The 17,679-nt window shown below is 44.3% G+C and overlaps 1 protein-coding gene across 1 annotated transcript in view; it reads left to right on the top strand.

Annotated features, from left to right (window-relative positions):
• LOC144142801 (uncharacterized) overlaps positions 1-17,679 on the top strand; it is a gene marked incomplete in the record, with an annotated part of 266,299 nt that overhangs the window by 55,581 nt on the left and 193,039 nt on the right. The window contains 6 exon segments of the mRNA XM_077674555.1: positions 4,503-4,595; positions 6,115-6,174; positions 6,259-6,345; positions 8,209-8,268; positions 10,773-10,823; positions 11,265-11,536. Of these exon segments, the coding sequence (XP_077530681.1) occupies positions 4,503-4,595; positions 6,115-6,174; positions 6,259-6,345; positions 8,209-8,268; positions 10,773-10,823; positions 11,265-11,536 (623 nt within the window).

Genomic DNA, 17,679 nt, shown 5'->3' with positions numbered 1-17,679 from the left:
TTTTTTACGAGCAGAGCCGTTAAGGCCGACAAAAACCCGTTCAGCGTAAAGAGAATACCCCTGCCGTAAGTGAGCGCATACCTCGGCGTGACAGCCCAGCTTCGCCGCCGCGAGACGGCCTTCGCGCAGTAGCTTTAGCAAACGAAAATTATCGACCACACGTGATCGCGTATCTCCTGGCGTCGTTCAATCTTGGGCGCCGGCCAACGCTACATGAGGCGCTCCCGCCGTTGTCGTCGTCGTCCTGTAGCGACCGGCGCGCTACGGGTCCGCCGCGCGAAACATAGTGACTACGAACCTGCTCAGCCATCCGTTCATAATCAACGCGTGAAGGCGTCCACCGGAGCAGCTGAAGAAAAAGTGGAGGTCTAGCGACGCGAGAACGCGCTACAAGAGGATTTCCTTTACGCGTCTGTGCCATCGGAATAGGAGGTCGAAAGGGATGACGAAGATTGCTTCTGAATAAAACAAGTTACATACTTTAATGGTCTGCTTTACAGTGCCGCAAAAAAAAAACGGTGTTGCACTGCTGGGGTCTGCATTCTCCCTCTCTCCTGGGATCCGCTGTCTGTGTGGGGTAAAGCTAGGTCGACTCCAAGCTCTGCTGTTTATCCAACGTCACCCTACTATTGCAAGCTGCGCCAATATTTTCGTTGACGCGTCACCAGCCCAGAGTTTAGTTGTCCACCAGCGAGTGCATTCATAAATACGCGAAGTATGGAAGCTACCCGTTCAAGGTTCACTTCGCCGTTGTGGACTGTAAGAGAAACCATTGCAAGCGCAAGATTTTTATGCAAGGAATACCCCAATGAAATAGACGTAGGCATACACAAATCCTAATAACGTAATAAATATTCTGGAGGGCCAGAGCACAGCTAGCAGTAGGTGGCTGTACTTAACCGAAAATACTTTCAGTCCAGCATCTTGGAACAAACAAGTGTCCTCTCACGCCGCTTTTAGAAGCACGGTTATTGACCCACCTGATGTTGTCCATCGCGAACTTTTATTCCGTACAAGTGTGTCGTGCATCATTCTCGCCTAAACCTTTGCCTGTGAGACTCTATTTTGCCATGCTGCCGTTATTGGTCGATTGCTGTAGCCTATTTTTTCTGTTCTGGAGGAATAAGCTCTGCGATCAACCTTATCGCGTAGCCGTGCTGCAACAAAAGTGAAGGGTGATTTTCGCCAGTCTTGCGACCGTAAAATGAACAAGGTTAACTTCTGCGAAACCGAATGCCATGATGGCGAGCGTCGTGGGGGTCAGTAACAGGGCGCCTAAAACCAGTGTGCGACTGTACTTGTTCTTGCATAGCTGCTTGATTCCAAGTATTTTTGGTCCAGCATGACGAACCATTGCAGCAGCACTCTGGGAGTCCATAAAACTTATTACGTGAGTGGTTCATCGCATGCATGCGTCTATTTCATCGGAATATTTCTACCACGAAGATCTTGCACTTGGATTGGTTGTTAGTTCAAAAAACAATGGTGCAGTCACGCTCAAACCGGGAGCTTCCGTGCATCGCGAATTTCGCTCGGGGCACGGCAATATGGATGCTGAATTAAAAAAAAACGGCAAGTGGCTGTAAAAACCCGCGTACAGCAGTTGGCCGCAAAAATTATTTAACGACAAAATAGGGTCCTACAGTTCGTAATTTCTGCGAGAACGATACGCGGGACTCTGCATTTGGGATCTGTGGGCTACAAATTCTAGAAAAGTCTGAACTAGAATAAAGAGACTACGAGGCAACGACATATCCAATTCCCCTACTAAGAAGTGCGGGTAGTACTGTAAAAGATCAAGCACATCCTCCTGGGAAACACTTTGTACGTGTCTCGATCTCTTCGCATTATACACAAACATTTTTGCAGCACAAGAACACAGCTGAGAGTCTGCGCTTACGCGTGAACCAGCGTTCGAATATGGGATACCATGCCCCATTTCCCATACTTGAATTTATGAGTACAGTCTCGTCATGTGGCAAGTCAGCCCCTGGAGCTGATATAATTAGCTGTGGCATGATCAGACACCAACACAGTGACACTCTCTATGCAATACAGTGTCTCTTTAATAAGATATGGTAAACAGATACATTTCGAAGAACGTGGAAAGTGACATATCGCTGTACCACTTCTAGATGAAGGAAAAGAATCCTGTTTCGCCGCTAGCTACAGTCCTATGGGCTTGACTGGATTTTATGTAAGCTCCCCGAAAAAAATAATGAATCGGCGACGTTTAATTTTCTTGAGTTAAAGGTCTTTTAAACATCACTCAGACAGGTTTCAGGTCTGGAAGATCTACTACGTGTAGCCTGGTTGCTTTTAAATCGCATGTGAAAGACACCTGCGTCCATAAACAAAACTGTTTCTTGTATTCTGTGACATGGAGGGGGCGTACGTCAGAGCATGGCGATGGGGTGTATTGCTAGATTTGCAGTCATTTGGTCTTACTCGGAATAGGCTCAATGTTATTAAGGACTATTTCTGTGATCACCCCATTTCGTGTTCGGGGGGGGGGGGGGGGGGTGCGGTGTACCGTACTGTCTAGAAACATTGTTCAAGAAAATGGCGTACCCAAGGGGGAATGCTGAGCTGTGCGCTTTTCCTTGTTAAAATGAGTTCGCTAAAACTTTTCTACCCCGACCTGTCTCGCACCGCAGTTATGTCCTGGAATTCATCTATATGTGAACGACAGATCCAATTAAGTGTCCATAGATTGATTACATGGACTTGGAAAAACAGGTTTATATTTAATGCTGATAAAGCACTGTTATGATATTTTCCAGGCAACGCGTCGTCCACCTCCTTCCCTGCATTACGCTAAAATGTCAGCAAACATCTGTGCAAAATGAGCACACGTTTCTGAGTATTTTACTTGACCGCAAACTCCCGTTTATTCGCATATTAAAATTACGAAAAATTCAATGCCTGAAAACAAGGAACATTTTAAACTACTATCGCTTTAGTTATGGGGAACGTACACAAAGTGGTTGCCCGCACTTTTAAACACCCTTGTAACGTCAAGGATGGATTAGAAAAGTACCTAACACCACTCTGCAAGCAAAACATCACTGGAAATGTTGGACCCAGTATACAACTTACGGCTTCGTTTGGCAATAGGTGCATGTCGGATGAGCCACATTCGATCCGTTCACATTGAATCCAATCACTGGTCCTTGAGTACCAGTGCACCTACACAGCTCTGATGTATGCTGCAAAGATCACTTCCATGAAAGAACAACTCTTGAACGCCATTATAAAAGCCCGCTGCTATTCAACTTTTTTAAAAACGACCGCGTTTAGCCCCGCCTTTCTTTTGCCAGTGTGACGCCTCGCAAAGGACCTCCAAGTTCATCGTACTGATGTGTACTGTACCTCTATTGATGTGTTGACTGCTCCATGGCACATTTGCCCAATTTGTTGGGACATGTCCTTCAGAGGTATAGAAAATATTACCAAACTCAGCCCTTTCTGTGACTTAGGGACGAATACAAGGCAGCTGAATTCTACACGGGTGCCTCGAAGATTTCCCCCGCTGTGTCTTGTGCTGTGAATGCCCCCCTATTCACTTTGTCTAAAACAATGAACACGAGCACTAGTATATTTACTATTGAGGCATAAAATATCCTGCTAGTTTTGCACTAGAATTAAGAGCTCATTAACACAGACTCTCTGAGTGTTTTTTCAAAGCCTTCATCTCCAAAGTCCCTTAGAAACCCAACTTTTGATACGGTTTTCAAAGCTCACACAAGCGCGTAAGACATGAAGGTAGCGACGCTTGACGCAACAGTAGGGTGTTCTCTCTTTCTCGCCTCACGCCGTTCTTAAGCGTCGCCGATGTCCGAGTAACCACAGCTAGATGTTCGTCCTATTACAGCACACACGGCTCTGCGCGCAGGCCGCCTTTCTTCGTCGCGCGCACTCATCTCTTCGGCAGCGGCATCATCGCCTTCCTCTGGCAGGTGGCTGCACGGGTCCTACCCGCTCTCCGTTCCGTCCTCGCCTATCTCTCCCCGCCTTCAGGCACTGCTCCAATCCGGGCGCCTGCGGAAGGGGATTTTGTTTGACCTTTAGTTCTCAAGGTCAAAACTGGTCACCCCTGGAAGACTGCCCGAGGTAGCGTGCTGTAGCTTTCGCTTGAAAATGCACGCACTAATTTTCAATCCAGATTAGGTCCCCAAATGCGAGCGAACGATAAGCAATCTAAAGCGAGTGGCGCAATGCATGAGACTTGGGCAGCGGCTGCTGTTCCCGCAGTCCCCGCAAAAATTACCCGCATGGCGGTGCCCCGATAGCAAAAATGGCCGCGCCCTGGAAGCGCCCGAAAATTTTGGTCTATACGCGGCTCAGGATAAGTATCCACAAAATTATGTTTCATGAATAACAGAGACAAGCAGCGTTTTTATGGGCGTTTTATTAATGCTGCACGTGTTACTGAAAGAATACTGATATTATCGCGCTTGCCTTAGAAAAGAATTGTGTGATTTTCTTCATATTTTCTACAGCTCAAACAACATTCATTTACCCATGACGAATCGTACAAAGAGCAGATTGAGCTGCTCCAAAAGGAGATACGCCACCTGAAACAAGAAAACAGGGTAAGCGCCTAATGGTTTGTTCCCAGCGTACTTTATCAGTTCATTTTTTTCTCACTAGCAGGGTCTGTCTCTCGCGACATAAGCTATTATCAACATAAAATTTGCTTTAAATTTGCGTTTTCTTCTATCACGTAACCGTAAGTTGGCTTGACCGAAAGAACAAAGCGCTAGAGGTGCCAGAGTTAACTATAATTTGCTCTTATGAATGTGTCGCAGAAAACCCTACCTGTGTTTCTCAAAATACCATTTCTGGGCAAAGTGCATAAAATAGGCTTTTGTTGCGCTAACCTTTTGAAAAGCCAGCGAAAATGTTTTTTTTTCAGCGCTGTGAGTCAGCAAGTCTAATTTTGTTACAAACAATAGTAGACTCACGGTTCTGTCTTTGTTTTACAGAAGTCATAAAAATACCCCGCCCAGTATCCTGACAAAAGCACTATGTCGTCTTTAATAAAACCGAAAATGGGTAATTGACGAATACCAGGCATTTATTTTTTTAAATGCCCGAAAGAAAAGAAATACGGAAGGTAGCTAGTAGAAGCCACTCAAGCCACTATTAGCAATACGTTGCAGTTTGTCCGGTTGAGAGCCTTGCGTATCTGGTGTTTGAACTTTTCTCTTTCGTCCGCTATGGTGTTGCTTGAAGACTGCGTGCAGGTTTCCGTGGTGAATATCCATTATATTGCTGCAAATGCTGGAGTTATGCGTTAAAAGCTGAATGTGCAGTGGTAAGCTCGCTTAGGGTGAACGCGGGAACACGTGGACGCCGGTACTATCAGAGCCACCTTCCGTGGAATGGGGAAGCAGCACGCATGTGCTGTGTGTGTCGAGCGAGCCTATGCTTTAAGCGCACGCATCGCGTCATCGGAGTGTCTGAACGTCGTCTGCTAACTTTATCTTGCTTGTAACGGTGCAGCAATCGGCCGCTGTATAAATAACTGGAAACTGGAATCCGCAAGAAAAATGCTTGAGGGAGCGGCTATTACTTTATTAGCTTGATATTAGCTTGAGTATGCTTGAGCTAGCTTCAAGCAGACTCAATAAAATGGTGACTATAATTTGAACACCGGTATATACTGTGTAAGTGATTGCTACGAAAACCTAAGTAACGCATAAGCACAAAGTTTATAAGAAATAAATTGAGAACTTAACGTGAGCTCGGCCACACGACCTCGATTAAATTTACGGTGGAAAAGCGCCTTTCTGATGTTCACGGGGCATGTTCATACAGAAATCGAGGATTCGAGGTTCAAAGCACCGCACCATTAGCCGAAAACGTGCAGCGTAGCAGAAGACGAGCACACTGTCCGATGACGCGATGCGCGCGCTGAAAGCAAATTGTGTCTCGACACACACAGCGCTTGCGTGATGCTTCGCACAGCCCTTGGTTGGCTGCTCGGATAGCACCGGTGGCCATGCGCTCCTGTGTTCCCCCTAAGCGAGCTCACCACTGTACATTGTTTGTCACTTTGTTTCCCCCTTGTAACATTTTTGTCCATACTTCGACGCTTTGATTTTTCAGGAACTTCGAACAACTGTCCAGAAGCTTGGGTCCTCTGAAGAGAAGAACCAAGAGGCTATAGTAATCATGCTTATTTGTTGTCATATCTACTAATTAGTGCGTCCATTTTAACAAATCTTCTTTTTCTCTGTCTGCTTATTGCAGGCTAAACTACAGAAAGATCTTGAGAGCGCCCGCGCACACCAATCGAAAGTTGAAGATCTTATTACAAAGCAAAGCAGCCAATTTGAGGTGAGTTTTTGCATCCTATTTCTGTTAAATAAATACTCATAGGCCAGGTTACGAACATTCATTTGATCAATACATGGAAATGGGAATGTCGATAATTGCCTAGCAATACAAAAGCCAAATATTCCATCCGTGGGAGCCGCACACGCTGACTCGCACAATACAAAGTTAATATTCTCCTAAACTGCTTGTATATTTTACTTGGATTACCTAAAAGCATAGATAATTTTATCTTTGCTACTGCTATTTATATTGTTTAGAAAAGAGAAAGCGCTAATGCCCTGTTATGGAGAGTATATGGCCTCGCTGACAATTAAACGGTCTCTTGGAGTACGCTCCCTAACCCTGGCATAGAAGGATTCAGGTCCGGGCGGGTTACGGGCATTTTTTTTGTAAACGGGAAAAACTGGTTTTGCTTTTAAGATATTGGTATGGGACATGCATACATCACACTTTTTCCTGTGTAACTATTTTTACTTAAGCTGCACATCAACATGCTTTTCACCTTTTAAAAAGCGCACAAAATTTCACTAGCTCCGCTTTAAAGGCGAAGCTGCACTTCGTCGATGCATCCTGGAACGAAATGTTACGAGGTAACCCGGTCGCAGCGACTGTGAAATCGTATAATCTAGCGAGGAGGACAGCAGGTGTCAAGCTCATGCAGGAAGTTCAAATGCTTGAGCGATAGGCTTTATATCTAGAGCATTTATAAACTAAACAAGTTAATCATAATAACCTTTTCTTGTTTTTTAATGCAGCATTGCACAGAACTTAGTCTGTTTTCAAAGAAGCCATAAGCAGACCAAGTTTCATTCGGCACAAAATGTTACAAAGGCGTTAAGATAACTCCGGCGATCTATCGACATGTACATGCAGGACACTCAACTTCTGAACGGAGAGTTAACCACTGCTGCATATATCATGCAGGGCGAGCCCATTTAAAATGATCAAAATACGCTATGTTTGGCTGCAGGAATGGGAAATTTTGTGGTCAACATTTTTGTATATTCGAAGCAGAGACCCCAAAAACATATCTGGTACGCGATTTTTTTTTTCGCTTCCTAGCCTAAATCGCAGCCACGTGTCTTCGGAACATCAAACCTGTTCCAAAAAGAGTATAAGATGGGCACCGCTGGTGAATGGTCACATGTTGTCATAACTGTTTCGGTTACCTGTTTGCGAAATGAAGAAACAAACCCTAAACATCCTTCTCAAAGATAATCTATGTTAACTCCTCTAGACAAGCGCTACTGGACGGTTAGCTAAATATTGCGTCGGCTTTCTCATTCGGACAATCAAGGCCCTGATTTCTTGTTTTTGTCTCGTTTAGTAAACATAAACTGAAAAAGATGACGCACTGCGGGCTTCGCCATTTATCTGCAGCACCACAAAAAGGTAAACATAATGGCGTGCGAAGAGATTGTGGCGTTCAACATCTCATAAACAAGCCGTCTCTACTGCTTTTGATTGATTGATTGATTGATTGATTGATTGATTGATTGATTGATTGATTGATTGATTGATTGATTGATTGATTGATTGATTGATTGATTGATTGATTGATTGATTGATTGATTGATTGATTGATTGATTGATTGATTGATTGATTATAGGGCTTAACGCGCCGACGCAACGCAGGCGTTGAGGCGCGTCGTATTGGAGGGCTACGGATTAATTTTGACCAGCTGGGGATGTTTAACGTGCGCCGAAATCAAGTACAGACGGGCGTTCTTGCTTTTCGCCTCTATCAGAAAAGCAGCCGCCGCGGCCAAGAATCGAACCCGCGACCTCGTGCTCAGCAGCGTCTCTAATGCTTTTCCAGATCCCAAACATGATAATGAAATTTGTCGAAATTTATTTTTTCAGACTCTAAAAAACGCGTTTGAAGACCTTGCGCATGGTCAACGGAAGAACGAAGAAAACACGGTAATGTATTTTACTGTATTTTTCTCCGCTACATTTGAAAACAAAAGAACACTAATTTCTCTCTGTATTTTAGGCCTTCTAATCTACAAGCGTTGGTTCAAAAGTTGTGCTGTTTTTTTTTTCTTCAAAAATTCTGTCAGAATATAACAATAACTACACAAATGCAGAATAAATCAGGAGAATATAACAAACGCACTATACGAATTTCCTAACAGCACATCTGTAGGCCACAACGACACCTTTCTTGGCAGTGTGAGGGTAAGAAAAAAACACACAAATAGCCTTGACTAAGTAATAAGTATCGCAAATGGAATGGAAGTTATGTGTATTGTGGTATTGATTACGGATTATTCTCCAATATATTAGGTGTAAAGAAGGAATGCCATCCTTTCACTTACCAGAATAATAAATATTGAAGAAACCTCAACGGTAACTGAAATATTACCGCGTATTACAGTAAAACGTTCGGAGCACGGAACGATGTTACCACTTTTCTCGTTGTTCTCCCTTGATATTTTTCATATGTCCCTGCCTCAAATTAAGCAATCGTCCAGCTCACCAAGAGTTTAAATATCTCTTCCTGTTTGACACTGTTTTTGCTCACTTTACGGTAGTGCAGGGTAAGGGCAACGGGAAGCCCCGTTTATTCACGAGTGGGTGTTGTTTGCTGGCTAGATTATGCAGTCTGTATAGAGATTCTTTTGCGGCGCTGTATCAAAAAACAGGACAGGTGAAGTCAATTGTTCGTATATACATGAGATCTGCAAAAAATTATTTTGCGTCCCTGCACACTGCAGATGTAAGTTGTCTCCCTTTGTCGATCAGTTAGTCAAAAGCGCATGCGCATCCAATATTCTAAAACGGTATCATTCTACTGTACCACGCGTTATAATTCAATGCATTTTTCGTTTTCAACAGCAAATATCTTCATCTGTGCGTTTCAATAACACATCAACATGTTAGATCGTCATGCTCTATAGAGATGACAAGAGCATCCCTTTGGCATCGGGTGATTAAATGGTGTCATTTGCACTCGCATAACTACGATTTTAGCACTGGAGGTGTGTTTCGAAAGCACAGAGAACCTTTAGAGCTTTCAATGCAATGCAAAAGTTTCTACCCAAGAATGTCGCTGTAGTTTTATTTGAAACCACAAAAAATAGTGTAATTTATGAATACAAAACAACCCTTGAGCATTTCGGTGGAACAAACTATTTTGCAAATATTTCTGGGTGAGACAGATAAAAGTTAATTGGCAATTCAAACAAAATTTAAAGCGACATAACTGGAAAATCTCAGCAAAATATGACTTCAATCGCACTGCACAGCTTCCTGACTAAAAATAAAATGACGCGTTTGAAACCCCATTGACATTTGCGGCCATTTAAAGGAATAGTAAATCAAAGAGATCCAGGCTCATAGCTACCATCATTAAATATGGCTGCACCTGTGGCTATGTTTTCAGGGGAATGCATTACAAAAAAATAAACATTACAATCACACGAATAAAGTTTTACATTCCATTTGCAAGGCTGCGCGCCAGAGAATTGATGTAGCTCTAATTATCCTGCGAACAACATTGTTGCGAATATTCCGTCACCCGAACACTCGTTGGAATAGGCAGGCCTCGAAACTGTTTTTCAGCCAACCCTTGCCCCACATTGCCAAGTTGGCTGGCCTTTTCGGTCATTGTTCTGGAATCGCAGTACAGCAAGATCGCGCAAAAGAAAACAAAAGTGCTATCGTTACTCACCAAAGATCCCCAGAACCTTGATTTTGCACGCTTATCCGCCGCAGCCGTGTGAACGTGGCCTTAGACATACATGGGGCCCGTAGTTCTAGAGCCCTTGTGGAACGCAAACTGGAGGACTTGTGCTCAGCGTAAATTAGGGCCTCAACAATTCATTTTTCAGATTGCCCCTGAAAAAATGTATTTCCATCAACGCTTATGTGATTAGGGCTGAAGCGGACGGAAGGCATATTGTTATATCTCCATAGTAGGCTGGCGTTCCCTTATGGCGCGTAGCGTAGCGAAGCATGGGCACATACGGAGGGAGTGTGGTGACAGCCTCACTTTATACTACTCTTCACCGCTGCCCTTTCTTTGCCGAATGCTGTATGGGGGCGCAACGTGTGGTGTCTATTATTCCGCCGCTTCCTACCCCCGAAATATTTATACACATATCTGGGAGGGGGACGTTCAAGCGCAGACAGGTTTGAACCGACAAGAGGGGGGGAGGGGACATAACAAGGACGTCTCACGCCCCGATGCGACCTGACTGTTCTCTATTCTCGACCGATTTTGGCTGATGCTTACACAGACAGTAAGTTACCTGCGACGCTGGAGGGAACCGGACATTTTGCTTAATCAAGCAGCTTCCACCAACTACGTATGCGTCACTGCCACACGCATCGCTTTCGCATAAGCTGCAGAAATGCTTCCGATTTTTCATAACTGGTGTACTTTACTCTAACTGTATAAATGTTTTTTTTTTCTTGTGCAGCAAGCTGAAAACAGTGTTCGAAACCTCAAGACTGAACTTCGCATGGACTTGGTACGTGTTCGTTCGCACTTCCGTAGAGACAACCGTTAGGAGTATGATAAAACAGAATTGGCTTAGCTTCTCTGCGGCGTTTTGTACTCTCAGCCTCAAATACCAGTTTGTCATGAAAGGCTTAGAGCAACCTTGCGTAATTTGACTGTCAAAATTTCGGCGGAGAGTGTACTTTTACGTTGTGTGACCTTAGCCTCAGGTTCCTCAAATGGGAGGTACCTCTGAAAATATGGTGCTGGTTACTTTGGCTGTGTAACAAAGTAGGCTATGTAACAAATAGGCCATGTAACAAAAAATGGGCATAAAAATAGGCCTACAAATGAAAAAAATTAAAATAGGCCTAAAAATAAGCTATGTAACAAAAAATAAATTAGGGAAGCCTCTCTTTCTCTTGGAATGTGACAGGTAAATTTTAGGCGGTTTTTTTCTTCTCTCCTGCAGCTTCTCCCTGTGTTCCAGCATATATGGAAGCTCCAGCCGTACTCGGCCTTGAGGAAAAGCCTGCTGTTCAATAACGCAACGCTGTCGACTGGCGTGCTCTCAGTTAATACACCGGGCTACAAAATTGAACTCATGCTTAGCATCAGAGGAGACTACCGTGAGTGGCGACGTCAGCAGCTCAAAGACGAGTCCAGTGTCTCCGTTCCTACACCCCACTTGGACCTCATGTTGAGAATACATCAAGGGGAACATGACGACTTGCTCGCCTGGCCCTTCACAAATAAGGTGAATATTTGCGCATACAGCTGAATCGGCTGATTGAAAAACCTTACGGCGCACCAAAATTATGGTGGAGAGTATTATTTCTTCATGACCGAGGTAGCCTCGATAACGCATTATCGGTTCATTAGGAGACGCAGATATACTGCGAATCAGTCTGCATTTCTTGATTTGGAAATTTCATGAGATTTATGAGTGAGTTAGGGATGTGGGAGGTATGTAACTTTCACTTCAGAAGCATTTAAAGGTTTTCGGTATTTTTTTTCATCCCACACTACCCGCACACAATGTGGAGAAGTTGATAATAGAAACGGTAAGAAAGGCTGAACCTAATGGCCTAATGACACTCCTAAATGTTTTTAATCCTGGTTTGAGGACACAAGCTTATATTTAGCAAGTGTACACCTGTTACACCGAAATCGACCTCACTTGAAAACAAAAACTGCAATATGGAGCTCGTGCTTCATATGTGGCGCCTAAATAAACTACCGCTCCAAGTTATATCCGACGTGTGGTGGTGGCACAAATTTCAGGTAAGTGCCGGTACATGCAAGGGTAAGGAATGCCGCTTTTGACCTTACATGCCCATGTGCCAAAAAACTCCAATAAAGAGGGGTGTAAAGGTTACACATTCTGTAAGAGCCAGGTTTGCCGAATGAAAAGAAAAGTCTTTTACAACTGTTCACTCAGCAACGTGTAGTTGTGCATATCTCATGGGTTTTGTGGGTTTTACTAACTGCAATATGCTACACCTGTGACTGAGCCGCAAATCTTCCTGCATTCCAACAGAGGTGCTTTTTACATAACTTTTTTTTCCAGATTACACTACTCCTTGTGAATCACCATGATGAAAACAAAAGTAAACTGTTGGAACTCGGCCCTGGTGACGGTGATGGCGATTGGTTGAAGAAACCTGTACGCGGAGTACTCAACCCACTGTTTGGCATCTCACGAGTCATCTCACTTCTGGATTTGGAAAATGGGGAAGAAGGGTTCTTGTTCCAAGACTGCATTGTCTTCAAGATTACTGTCCACCGACGTGTATAACGCCTCCCCTTTCGAAGCTGTGACAATAGGTTTGGCTATGTTTATCGGAAATGCCATCAGTGGGTACTTCTATTCGTACAGTTCGGTTTTTGCAGTGTTTCAATGTACGATTTACATTCAGTACATTTTCATGCATAACAATAATACTTTTGTGCAACGTCTTCCCCTGCTTCATTTTACTGTTTTACACGTAAGCCACTGTTTCGGTGAGGTTGTCCAAATAGAAAAAAAAAACACGATGGAGACTGGAGAAATCACCGAGCCACCCTCCATGACTAAATCAGAGGTGTCCAATAACAGCCTCGTGCTCTTTTTCCACGCGTTAACGTTTTTTTTTATTTTCTGCTGAATTATGTCGATTTGCTCAATCGCAATCACTGTAGAGTTCCTTCCTAATAAACAAAAAATACAATCTCCTATCCGATAGAAAGAAAATAACGCTAATGCGCATACTTCTGAAACCATTCCACATTGTTCATATCAGAAGTTTTCAGATCTTTATGTTTATGTTTATGTTTCTGCGCATTGGTTATTTTATATCGCGAGGACAATGAATAAACGGCCCTTTAGGCCCAGAAACCGGATCACAGAAAGAAATGTGTTCCGAACGGAAGCGAAACATAATCCGTTGTGCCAGATATATTAGTCGTTTTACGCAAAATGACAATGCTTTTTTATTCAGTTTGGGCCACTAGTTAAGCGAGTTTTACTGCGCGCTATTGTTTCTCAGCCAGGGTGCTCTGTATGCCGATTAAAAAAAAAAAAGTTGAGTTAACTTGAGATTTAGCTAGCAAGCTAAAATTGCAGACTCGCCACTATACTTTTTTTATTATAACCCTTCATCATTAGAAAAATATCAAAAGAAATGTTCTATTTACAAAGGCCAACGATCTATATCTCTGCCCTTCTCGTTGAGAGTGAAAGTGCAAGCTGAGGAGCTTGGGATTTCTCTTACCGAGACTTACAGAACTTCGATCACAGACCTTGTCGCTCCTTGGGAAATGTCCCCGGTTTCTTGTGATTTATCTTTTCGAGCCATTAACAAAAAAACTGCACCAAGAGAACTCGTCTTACAGCATTTCCTACACCTACGGCATAAATATCCCTACACAACGTTTTACACAGATGCCTCCAAGTCTGCTAATTCTGTGTCATGCGCTGCACATGGCCCAAACTTTGCTATCACAAAGACAATGAACAAAAGTACCAGTATTTTCACAGCAGAGGCACACGGCATTTTAACAACTGTGGAACACATTACACAAAGCAGAATACACAGTTCCATTATTTTTACAGACTCCCTAAGCGTAGTACTAGCTCTTCATTCAGGAAAACCAACGAAGAACTTCATTTTAAATCGACTTATAAAGTCCATAATGGCTGCCTACGCTCTAAAACTCACTGTAATAGTTTGCTGGGTACCTGGGCACAGCGGCATTTCGGGCAATGAAATTGCTGACCAGAATGCCGCTGTGGCGGCTCTCCGCAGTGTTTTAGATATTCCACATGTTCCCTACCTAGACATGAAGCAATCAGTTCGGAGTAGGATTCGGAGGCGCTGGCAGTTACAGTGGGACACACAAATCGAAAACAAACTACACATTATAAAACCACAAATAGGGAAATACAACACAGACAAACGGAACAGGTTCACAGAAATATAAATATGTAGATTAAGCATAGGTCACACACATGCTACTCACTCATACCTTTTAAACAGAACAGCACCACCTGCTTGTGAGAAGAGCGGACGACGACTTACAGTTCTCCACGTATTGACTGAATGTTTGGCATACCATGAAGCAAGGAAACGACACTTCCCCGAACTATACACCTACACGATACTCTTACACCCATCTTTGTTTTTATCCGATCAACCCCCGATCAGAAGTGAACGCCTTTTAGCCTACCTCGCTGACATTGGATTTTTAGCACTCATCTCATACCATGTGTGACATCAGGGCCACCCGATGACAGTGAGGGTGGTTCGGAGCGTTTTCATAACAGGTTTCAGGGACGTCACTGCCATCGCTGGAGCTAGGGTCATGTTATGATGCCCCCAGCACTGTCACACTTAAACATCATCATTGTTACCTCTCATCTTAATCATCCTCCCCTTTTAGATTAAGGGCCCTTTACACCCATCTATACACTATTTTTTATCAAGTACATCACCATCATCGCCATGGTATTTTAGCAATAAACGTGAACAAACATTGTCTTGGCGCTCTTTGGCCTCAAACTCCCTTGCGCCAATAAAACGCACATAGTAGTAGTAGTACAAAGACCAACAATCAATTACATGCCGCAGTTCTTGTGTATGTGCACTCCTAGCTACTCGCCCAGTATACTTATATGAGGTATGCTTCAAGCCATGTTTCAAGGGTGATTGGTAGAACAAAATGCATATATGTCTTATAGAACCTGCGACATTCCGAATGACATTGGTCGAGCATGGCAGTGATCGAGAAAACGCTGGTGACAGGAGGTAGCCTGAAGGCAACAACAAAGAAGCTGGCTATTGGCGCAGACAATGTACGCACTCAGAGACGGAGAGGGCAACTTTACGCAATATTGTCGATATAATGAAAGAAGCAGAACGTTAATACCCAAGGCTATACGCCAGCGACGTTGCACCAGGCACACCTATTGAACCCGCCGCTTTATCTGGCGATGTCCGGCTAAAAACTAAAGAGCAGGAAGGAAATCCACTCAAGGCTATGCACACAGGAAAGGCTGCAGGCGAGGATGGCATAACCGTGGGCCTTCTAAAAGAGGCGGTAGAGGTTGTATTGGAATAGCCTTCTATTGTTTAAGGACTTTATGCTTTGTAGGCTTTGTTTGTTTAAGGGCTTGAAAATTTCCCGTGCCCTGGACAAACGCCAACACAGTTCTGATGCACAAGAAGGGAGATAACAAAGATATTAATAATTCCATACCCATCAGCCTGCTGCCAGTTGTTTACAAGCCTTCTATCAAGGTCATAGGTAGCTACATAAGTGACTGCCTAGATTTTAAACAACTCGAAGAACAGGCGGTATTTATAAAAGCGTACTCTACAACGGATTACATCCATGTCATCAATCAAGTAATAGAAAAATATGGAGCGTTTAATAAACCCTTTTAAATGACATTTATATACTATGGAGAAGCGTTTGATTTAATAGACGCTGGAGAAGTGTTGGCAGCATTAAAAATCAAGGAATATAGGAGACCTACATGCAACTTCTACACGACATATATGACGTATGTACGGGTAGGAAAATGTTTCACAAGCAAAGGGAAAAGTTCCTTTTTTAAAAGGGAGTGCGACAGGGAGATAAAATCTCATCAAAATTTTTTATAACAAGTCTGGCGGGGGTACCCAATAATCTTGACTGGGAAAACGGAGGTGTACTCTTAAACGAGGAATACGTGAGTCATAAAAGGCATGCAGGCTACATAGTCTTCACAAAAACCGCAACTCAATCCGCTAAACTGCAAGGTCTGATTGAACATCTGTAGTCAGAAACCTTCGCAGTGGGGTTAAAAATGACCATGAGTATATCTAATGTAAAGATAAATAAGCATGTGAAAGCGCCCTGTTCGGCATCTTTAGCAAAATACTGGACCAAGTAATGAATATAACTAGCTTTGACAGGTTTTCACTGCTTATTCCAACCATAAGATAAAAATCCTGCGCAGAATGAGAATGCGTTGGCGAGCACTCGGCGAGCACTCAAAAATTTTGAAAAGTAAGCTACCTCCACCACTAAAAGTATTTACCATTGCCTTCTAACGATTATGACAAATGAAGCAGAAACTTGGCGCCTTAGTAAACTACTGGAAAGCAAGCGTAGGTCGGTGCTAGGATCCATGGAGAGAATAATGATATGAGTAACACTGGGAGACAGAAAACGAGCATCCTGGATCCGTGAGCAAACTCGAGTCTAAGATATCATAGTTCATATACAGGAGAAAAGGACTTGGGCTGGCCATAAAGCGAGACGAGCTGACAAGAGGTGGATGACAAGGGTAACAGAATGGGTACCAAGATGCGGCACTAGAACAAGGGAAATGCCATTAACTCGCTGGAGAGACGAAATAGAAAAATTCGTAGTCCAAGAATGGACTCGGGCATCTCCGGACGGGAGCGAGTGCAGGTCAATAGGAGAGGCCTTTGTACTGCAGTGCAACTAAATAGGCTTTTGATGATGAAATTCGGTGACCAGCACAGACATCACGATATACAAATTCCACTGCTCTTTCAAACCCAGGCCCGGACACTGTGGGGAACGCCTCGGCGCCCTTCGCCGGCCACCAGGGGTGGCACGGGCATAGGACGCCTAGGACGTTCATCACTGATGGACCCGTGCCCTGTGTTTCAGGGGTGGAGAGATGTGGGGAACGCCCAGCGGCACCTAGAAGAGAGAGAGAGAGAGAGAACAGCAAACGGAAAGGCCGAGAGGGTATTCAGGCTTAGAGTCCGGATTGCTAGAGGAAATTCTTTGAACGCCTAGGCGTACTTCGCCGTGAGCCCTCTCCCCTCGCCGTCCTCGCCTGTCGGGCGGCCACCGGCCGCGGGACTTCGGAATATCGGCGCCCGAGGGATGGCGCGAGTGGACGGGTAACGGTGGGTGGTGATGCCGTGCGGAGGCATGCGCCGGAGTCGGGGACTCGGGATACAGGAGGGTTTGCTAAGGCGTTGCGCTGCTGAGCACGAGGTCGCGGGTTCGATTCGCGGCCGCGGCAGCCGCTTTTCTGATGGAGGCGAAAACCAAAAACGCCCGTGGGCACGAGATTTCGGCGCACGTTAAAGATCCCCAGGTGGTCAAAATTAATCCGGAGCCCTCCACTACGGCGCGCCTCATCGCCTGCGTTGCGTCGGCGCGTTAAACCCTACAATCAATCAATCAACGATACAGGAGGGTTTGGTGTGTGCTTGGGGTGTGTGGCTGAGTTTGGGCAATGTAGGAGTAAAGAGTTCTTGTACACAACCGCCGTGTGCCTCACTACTTGGCATGCCGTAGAGAGCAGGCCCACAGCACTCCCATCACGACACAGGTTATTGCGGCTGGCAAAAAATATCACGAGATTGCTATGTAGAAGA

The sequence above is a fragment of the Haemaphysalis longicornis genome, unplaced genomic scaffold (genome assembly GCF_048455015.1).
Source record: "Haemaphysalis longicornis isolate Haplotype H1 unplaced genomic scaffold, Haemaphysalis longicornis Haplotype H1 scaffold_6, whole genome shotgun sequence".
In the NCBI taxonomy this organism is placed as follows: Eukaryota; Metazoa; Arthropoda; class Arachnida; order Ixodida; family Ixodidae; genus Haemaphysalis; species Haemaphysalis longicornis.
This window is presented reverse-complemented; position numbering and strand designations above follow the sequence as displayed.